At 36.0% G+C, this 8,733-nt stretch overlaps 1 protein-coding gene across 4 annotated transcripts; it reads right to left on the reverse strand.

The window, feature by feature from the left end:
* Window positions 1–805: 805 nt before the first annotated feature.
* On the reverse strand, window positions 806–8,393 carry hebp2 (heme binding protein 2). 4 transcript variants are annotated; one of them, NM_200198.2, is made up of 5 exons: window positions 8,265–8,393; window positions 7,704–7,790; window positions 6,687–6,822; window positions 5,283–5,463; window positions 806–2,600 (listed from the first exon to the last, which is right to left on the reverse strand). In NM_200198.2, the coding sequence occupies exons 2-5, from the start codon at window positions 7,776–7,778 to the stop codon at window positions 2,420–2,422; spliced, it is 573 nt and encodes a 190-aa protein (NP_956492.2). In that variant the 5' UTR covers window positions 7,779–7,790; window positions 8,265–8,393; the 3' UTR covers window positions 806–2,419. The 4 variants fall into 4 exon arrangements, 2 of the variants coding, with proteins under 2 accessions (NP_956492.2, XP_087152585.1); XR_015517489.1 differs by lacking the exon at window positions 806–2,600 and adding an exon at window positions 3,163–3,737 and having other exon boundaries at window positions 3,948–5,463; XR_015517488.1 differs by lacking the exon at window positions 806–2,600 and adding an exon at window positions 3,163–3,737 and having other exon boundaries at window positions 3,903–5,463.
* Window positions 8,394–8,733: the final 340 nt, after the last annotated feature.

Genomic DNA, 8,733 nt, shown 5'->3' on the forward strand with positions numbered 1-8,733 from the left:
GAAGCACAGAATGTTCCCTCACTCACAAAATGGTAAGGTTTGTAATTTATTTAGTGCATAATAAAGCTCTAACATTATTAAATGTACATGCTGATCATATGTTTAGTTTGAAAGTTCAATTTCAAATGGTTTATTTTCAAGATCTGAGGTGAGCTATCTGCTGCTGCTTTCATGGCAATAAATGTCCTGTACAATGTCATTCAAACTCGCATTGTACAGTTTAACACTGATAAAAGCACACAAGGTGTACCTGAGGTGATTATTGTCAGTTTTCTGTTGTTCAGCTGCAAGAAATGGAAACTGTTTTATATATCAATTTGAGGGGTTGGTTAGCACAAAATAAATAAATAAAATTATATGGAAAATATTCCTTATTGGGTGCCATTGCTTTCATTTAGAATACGGTTTAAACCACTCGCTCCTGTCCTTAATCTGGCAACCTGCGCTTGCGTTTGTTTTGATCCACTGGGTGTTAAACCTACAGCACCTTTAACACAATACTAATGCATGTGTTAATATGTTTGATGGTTTCTTTTATATTTAAATATGCTTTTTTTTTTGTAAATACTTAAAAATAAAATGCTCTCTCTTTAGGCTATTTTCCTACAAAAAAAAAAAAAGTGATAAGGAGAATATTCTATCCCAGTGGTTCCCAAAGTGAGGGACAAGGGACAATGACAGGGAGCCGCTTGGTGATTTCCAAAAGTAAACTATTGTAATTACCATATCTTCTCCATAACACACAGAAAATATAAATAGTAATTAATAGTAACATAAAAGCAAAAACATGTAAATGAAAAGTCATCAGCCTTTCAATAATCTTTTTTTAATGGGATTTTCGTTAGATTAACAACACAGCAGTAGTGATTATAGCACCAGATTAAGCTTTCTGAGACATTGTTGGCAATCAAATACATTAAAAATAAATACAACTGAACATTGAAGATTATCTCTGAGTGGCGGTGTCCAAAATTAAACTAGGAATAGTCTTGTGCTGAAAACAATGTGCCCACTAATCTCATTAGGTGAGGTTAATATTAAACAAATTAATAAAGGATTTATAGCCTATTGTTAGTTAGACTGTTGCACTTTTTATGGTGTCAATATGCTTGTGTTTATATGGGCGCAATTGCTGTGTGGGCAACATCTGTATATTTATAACCACATCCGGGGAATGGGGGAAAGTTTGGGAACCCCTGTTTTAACCAAAGATTGAAACAGGTCATTTTTCCTGAGCAATAATAATACAAATACAGAATAGAAAAGCTACTGTAAAAGAGTAACCAGTAACTGTTAAAAATGATGCTACTAGAACTGGATCCTTTGACAGAGTACTCAGCTGAAGAGTTTATTAAAAGAAAAAACTAGACACCTGAAGGGAAAACTAGATTCCAACAGTTTTAGTAACTTTAGTGTATTGATTTCTTCTGAATATTACTAAAAACGCTGGTAATCGGTATTTGCAGAGGAACTCTTCAACTTGTCACTTTTTAAATGTGCAGAAAAGCAGCACTAAACCACAATCACAACTGTCATTCTGCAAGACACGTGCACTTTTATTTTTAACCGCTAGAGGGCCAGAAGTTACAAGCCTAAAAAAGCGTGTCAGTACGCTATTTCAGTAACAAAACGACAATGTACAAAACATTTAGTCAAACTAGTCTTCTATTGTTCCCTTATATTTTTAATTTCAACACTTAGTGCATTGTATGACCAGGTAAAATTATGCATTTACATTTCAAAGCATGAAAAGTGTCAGTAATTCAGTCATGTCATGAACATGAAGTACTTTAAACAAGCATTATCTGTGCATCCATACATTATTAGTAACAAAAAGGTCAGACGACCAACATTTTTTTCCACTGCAAACAGCTGGATTAAAGCAATAATTCAGTCTGATGGTCTATTAGAAATCATTTCAACATGCTTTTGGCATGAGTTCATGGTTAATTTTAGCCCCAATAAAGTGGTAATGCTGATGTAAATATATATTGGTCACTTATGTAATCAACACAGTGTTAATTGTCATATAAAAACATCCAGGCACCTACGGCACAAAATAAACATGCATCAACATGATATTAACTATTGTTAGAAGGACAGTTCAATTCTGTCATCATTTATTCATTCCACATTTGTTCCAAACCTGACTTTCTGTCTTCTGTTGAACACAAAAGGAGATATTTTGAAAAATGTTGGAAGGTAGCACCCATTGACATCCATAGTATATTTTTGTTCCTACTCTGGATGTCTGTTGGTTTTTCAGAATAGCTTGTTTTGTGTCCAACTGAAGAAAGACATTCATCAATGGTTAGAGCCACTTGAGTGTGAGTAAATGATGAGGAAATTCAAGTTCAGACAGACAAATTGACCTTCATTCACATCATAAGGCGAGATGACCATTTGATCAATAGGAGATTTACTCCTCATCTTTGATGAGCCAGACTTCATTCCTACGGCCGGTGAGTTTGAAGGGACTGTCGTATCCTGCTCGGTAATATGGTGCCTCTTTAAATTTCATGCCATCCCTCTTGAGGCTTTCTATGAGTTTGAGAATCTCCTCACGGCAGCTCTCACTGTTAGCAAAGCCACCAAAGGTCCTACAAAACAAGGCCAAACCTACATCAAGCTATGCTGATACAATCTCCTTAAAGTTAAGTTTGACTTGCATCTAAAGGTCCTTAGAACTTTGCAGAGTACATATGAAAGCGTTGTCTATGCTCACCATGGCTGGATGTAGTATTTGATCAGTGTCCCAAAATCCTTCAGGAATCATTCTAATATGCTGATTTGCTTATTATTAATTTTAACAGTTTATGATTCACTTTATTCCTCACTAAATAAAATTATTTATTATAAATAAAAGTATTATTTAGCAAATAATATTGTTGTCTTGTTGTTTTTTTAGTTTTTTGTTTAGCTGTTTTTGTAGTTTAAACACAAATGGTAATGGCATCCTTCAAAAGAAACTGCCTTAAAAGCTGCCCAAGAGTGACAGAGATGTATTTAGGGTTGTATTTTAAAGCTTTAACATACATACAGAGGCAGGAATTAATTTCAACCTCAGCATGCCATGAACAGATGAGTTGTATAAAGTGTTTGGCATCCTTTCATTCATTCATTTTCTTTTCGCCTTAGTCCCTTTAATAATCTGGGGTGAGATTTTTTTTTTATAGTTGTGTGTTTATTAGCAAAGCTCCTTCAATGAAACAATCTTCTGTTTATTCATGAACTGAATTTTCAAGTAGGGTCTGTCTGCAGACTGCAAGACGGGCATAACATGAAGGGGAGTAACTTGTAGTACATTAGAAGCATAACTTGTAGTTATCGGTGACCCAGGTGTCAAAACTATGTTGTAAGCAAGATGCGGTACATCAGTTATTAACGTTTACACCTACTCCACACCTAAACCCAACCATCACAGTTATTAAAGTATATACCTACCACTACCCTAAACCCAACCAACATCATTATTAACATCTACACCTTCCCCAAACCTAAACCTTAACCTTTATAGTTCTTAATGTCTACACCTTCCCCAAACCTAAACCCAAGCTTCACAGTTATTAGCGTTTACACCTTCCCCAACCCTTAACCCAACTTTCACAGACACAGTTATTAATGTCTACACCTTCCCCAAACCTAAACCCGAACTTTATAGCTCTTAATATCTACTCCTTCCCCAATCCTTAGCCCAAACTGTATAGTTCTTACTGTCTACACCTTCCCCAATATTTCTGCCATCTTGGCAACAACATCTTGTTGTGACATCCTGCATGGTTCAATGGAATTTTGATAACTGCTAAAGTTACGTCTCTCTAACTTACTACAAGTTATGCCCCGTTATGTTACACCCCTGTCTTGCACTCTGCAGACAGACACACTTGGGTTGCGTTTGAAACCTCCAACCACTCAGTAAGTACTACATCTGAATTTAAACGTAGTACTCGGCCGTTAGGGCGATGCGGTGGCGCAGTAGGTCGTGCTGCAGCCTCATAGCAAGAGGGTCGCTGGTTCGAGCCTCAGCTGGGTCAGTTGGCATTTCTGTGTGGAGTTTGCATGTTCTCCCCGCATTCACGTGGGTTTCCTCCAGATTCTCCAGTTTCCCCCACAAGTCCAAAGACATGCGGTAAAGGTGAATTAGGTAAACAAAATTGTCCGTAGTGTATGAATGTGAATGAGAGTGTATGGGTGTTTCCCAGTGATGGGTTGTGGCTGGAAGGGCATCTGCTGCATAAAACGTATGCCGGATAAGTTGGCGGTTTAATAAAGGAACTAAGGTGAAAATAAAATGAATGAATAAATGAATGAACTTGTTAGAAAAGTATGTTCTATACAGTATGAATGTGAGCAGTATGAATGGAATTCGGATGTACTACATCCACCATTTTGTCATCATCATGTGACCTACCAGCACCAGATGCGTCGCTTCACTTCCATTCATGAATTTTGTCGGATAGCAGAGCGTGCATGGGATGCGCACTTCAGTAGTAGTCATCCGGTTACTTTCGGATACTGATTTTAGAACTCTATGAAATCTGACATACTACTGAGTTTTGTGTACTATATAGCAGTGTTTCTCAACCTCGTTCCTGGAGGACCAACAGGCTCTGCACATTGTCCAAGACTCCTTAAGCAAACACACCTGATTCAGATCATCAGCTCTTTAGCAGAGACTGAAAGACCAGCAATGGCTGTGACAGACAAAGGAGACATCCAAAACATGCAGTGTTGGTGGTCCTCCAGGAATGTGGTTAAGAAACACTGCAATATAGTATGGAAGTATACGGTTTCGGATGCATCCTTGAATTTTTCCCTCTGGCGATTTTCCTGGTTTCTTGGCGTGTATTTAGACAATTTGTGGGTTTCTGCGAGAGCGCCCTCTGGCCTTCAAAGGAAGTCATGCCGTGTTTTCTTGAGAAGATTTGCATGGCATTTGCAGCTTTGCTCATTCATGTGTGTGATTTCAATTCGATTAATTTCCAGCCCTTCAAATTCAGCCTCTCGGCAGTCTACATGTGTTTTGTTGACCCATTATAAACATACACGGCAAATTTCTTCATATACACATTATACAAATCAGAGTTTGTTCTAATTGGCCTGTTATTTTCTCTGGGATTTTACACTCAAAGGATTTATATGAGAACATGTAAACAATGGTGTTTGAGGCTTATGGTATTTCAATGTACTAAACTTCAAATATTCCGCTACGCCTGAGTATCTAGATTTTCATTATATTGCTCCTTTAATCTACAATTTAAAATCCTGTGACATTAACATACCTGACGAACGCAGTGAGCTCTTTTCTGCTCTCGATAAAAACATCTGGGTCAGTGGGTTTGGGAGGGTCAGCTTGATGTTCCTCAGGGATGTAAAAGGACACAGTGAAGGTGCTTTCACATGCAGGTCCCGCTCCAGGGTCAATCAAACAACTCACCGGTGTCGTCATCTCCACCTTACTCTCTGATAGATCACATACAGGACGGATGGTCAAATAAAGTCCATAAACAAAGTAGTTCATCTGAGTGTTTTGCAGAAATAGTGTCAACTGGTCAATCATTTGCACAACTAACTCTAAGGGAACACAACCCATCACATGCTTTTTATTATTATATAGTTTTCTTGAGATTACCTTTATTGTAGTCATGTAGTTCAGAGAAGCATCCATATCCATGTAAAAAAATCATTTTGGCATCTCACCCATAAGTCCCTATTGTGCTAGTTTTCATGGTTGTTATGTACTCATACAAGAAAAAAAATCATAATCATCTTATTTATGTAGTTTATATAAATGGAGAAGACTGCCATTTTCTAATACTTGCACTTTGAAACCTATTTTCAAGAGTTTGCATAAAACAAATGATTTTTGATGATAAGCTCTCATTTTAGAAAAGATGGTTTTGATTCAAGACCCTTAGATTTATCTTTTCTTTTACAATCCAGAGGAAAAAGACAGACTATTTCTCAGTTGCAAGTTGAGATTTCTCATAATTTAGTTTACATATTGCAATTCTGACTTTATTCAGTATTTATATATCTGAGCTCAGAATATATATCTTTTTATTTATATATCTGAACAGAAACAAACTCAAAACCTTTTAAGAAAAAGTCACAGCTAAAAGCTCCAACTCTAAACTCAGAATTCTGGGAAAACATCAGAATTATGCTACTTTGACTTTTTTAGAGCGGTGACCATTTCTCCAATACGGGCTTCAGCGTCAGCGCTTGACTGAAGGCGTGTCTAAAGTTGGGGCTAACGCGATCGTCATAGCAGCATCAGCCAATGAAATTCAGTCAGCAATAGGCCACTGTCTAGCTGGTGTATTTGCATACAGCGATCTGAATGGCTGATGCTTCCGTCGTTGAAAAGTTGAGCTAGTCCCAACTTCTGCAGCGAGCAACGCCTCTGAAGCGGCGCAGACGGATCCACAATGCAGTTCGTCAACGCCTGACGTCACCAATTCAAAGTGAAAGCGAAGCGTTGATGCTGACGCCTCATGTGAATGGGCAATTTTTTGTACAATTTTTGTAGCAATTTTTATTTTCTCGAATTAAAACACTGTCATTCACAAATTCTTGAAAGTCACAATCACGCCTTTTTTGTCTCATTCAGAATTCTGAAATATGAAGTCCAAATTTAAAGTTCTGTGGCAGAAACTAGTGTCCACAGGAAAATGAATACTTACTCTTTTCATTACTGCCCTGAATGTATTTGAAGAGTCTTCTAAAGCCTGTGCTCATGGCTTGGTCCTGCTCCATGCCAGTCACAACTGTGCTTACCCAGTTTGTTGCTTGATAGGTGCGGACTTCATAGTCATCACCCTGAAAAGTATCAATTCATAAAATATGACTACACTAGTCAGATTTTCAAGTTGAATCAAATGAACAAGTCAATTTAACATAAATTACATTAAAAGCTTTCAAAGCTTAAAAACAATTGAGTTAAAATGTTATTAACTTAGGTTAAATAAGTTATCAATAACATAAAGGCATACGTTGTCATGATTTACAGTGCTCGGCTAAATTGAGTTCTCCCTATTTTGAAAATGTATATTTGTATTCAATTCTCAGTGAATAAAAGCATTTAAACAAAACAGATTTATTAAACAGATTGATTTGTTAAAATAAAATTTTAGTCACCAAACTATTTAGATAAGATGAAAAATATTACAATTTAATAAAAAAAATTAAAAATCAAACATCGCACACACAAAAATTACAACCTACAAAATTTGTATTGTAAATTTTAAATTTGTATTTATTATTTTTCTACACATAATTTTGGTTGTACTAGTTTTTTGACCGTTATCGTAAGTTATTTTGTTAAATAAGCTCCAGATTTGGCTTCAGTACTGACTAATCTAATGTATATGCACAAATATAATATTGTATAGCTTCGTATTAAAATATGAATATGAAAGAGAGATTTGTGAGGGGTGTACTCATATATGCTGAGCACTGTATTGATCAAATAGTTTTTATTTTAGAATGTAGAAACATATAAGGCATTACAACAACATCTGCTGCAACATAGACAGATTACAATAAAAAACAATAAGCAAGCTTTATCTTTGCTAGGTGATGAGAACCAGAAGTAAATATTTAACAAATCCAAAGTCTGCCTTAAAGTAAAGTCTGCAAGGATTCTGGCAAAATGACACATTTACACACGTGAACTGTTTTTATATGAGTTATACACTAACCTTACTCTCCTGAGCTGTGTATTTGGGGTTTTGGAGTCCAGTAGAAAACAGAGTTTGACCGATGGCTTTAAGCATCTCGACTTAAAACTGTAATGTTATGCAAAATTAAACAGATTGATAGTCATGTAAATACAGTTTGAAAATGGCAATATGTGAGATGTGAGATCTACTCATTTGAGCAAATTAGTCCATATTTCTATCTGAAGTGCCTTTATCATTACAAATATTTTTGAGATGGATTTGATATACTAAACTTTTATATTCTAAAGTTAGTATGGTTTTAATAAAAAGTGTATGCGTTATTCCAGAAAATAATTCACTTTTAAATACAGACTGAACCACTTAGTACACATACTACAAGATTTGATTTGCATTTACTTTCATGTGGTTTTATCTCACACTATAAATGTTTTAAAAAAATAAAAGGTAGCGCAATCTCTTTTCCCTTACTGACATAAATGTAATCGAACTGTGCAGAATTTACCGTAAGCGAAATAACTGTGAAGAAGCCACCCTTTAACTAAATTACATATTTATTAGTCTTCAATAATACAAACCTACCTGTCCGCTGTTGACAGATTAAAAGCAGAAAGCGACTGAACAACCAGAAAAGATGGAGAGCTGAATTTATTCGCCCAACACACACACGCGCACGGGTGTGTTATAACGCTTAGATAGAGAATATACAGTTTCGCTGTTAAATAACTCTACGCTTAAGTAACGCTGACAGGACTACTTCCGTGTTTTCATGTTACATCACTCCCATGCGAAGGCTCCGATTGGTTGTGACGAATATTTTTTAAACAATCAAAAACACGCCTTAGCAACGCTGCACTCTTCTGAAGATGAAAATTACACAAGTTCCTTCTTTAAAAAACGAGATAAAACATCAAACCAAATGGCAGTTGATCTTTGTGGTTTATTTATTTTTTAATTTAAATAGTATTTTGTCTAAAGCATGTTTAAATATACATAAACACTTGAAAGGCATCATGTTACGGTGTAGTAAAATATCAGGTCAACTAGTTTC

Source organism: Danio rerio, chromosome 20 (genome assembly GCF_052040795.2).
Source record: "Danio rerio strain M-AB ecotype USA chromosome 20, GRCz13ab, whole genome shotgun sequence".
Lineage (NCBI taxonomy): Eukaryota > Metazoa > Chordata > Actinopteri > Cypriniformes > Danionidae > Danio > Danio rerio.

Excerpts from the sequence above, each read along its gene's own strand:
- hebp2 (NM_200198.2), bottom strand. The coding sequence starts at position 7,778 with ATGCTTAAAGCCATCGGTCAAACTCTGTTTTCTACTGGACTCCAAAAC. Across the intron at positions 6,823-7,703 it reads ACACAGCTCAGGAGAGTAAG|GGTGATGACTATGAAGTCCG; the intron begins GTTAGTGTATAA and ends GATACTTTTCAG. Across the intron at positions 2,601-5,282 it reads GAGCTCACTGCGTTCGTCAG|GACCTTTGGTGGCTTTGCTA; the intron begins GTATGTTAATGT and ends CTTGTTTTGTAG.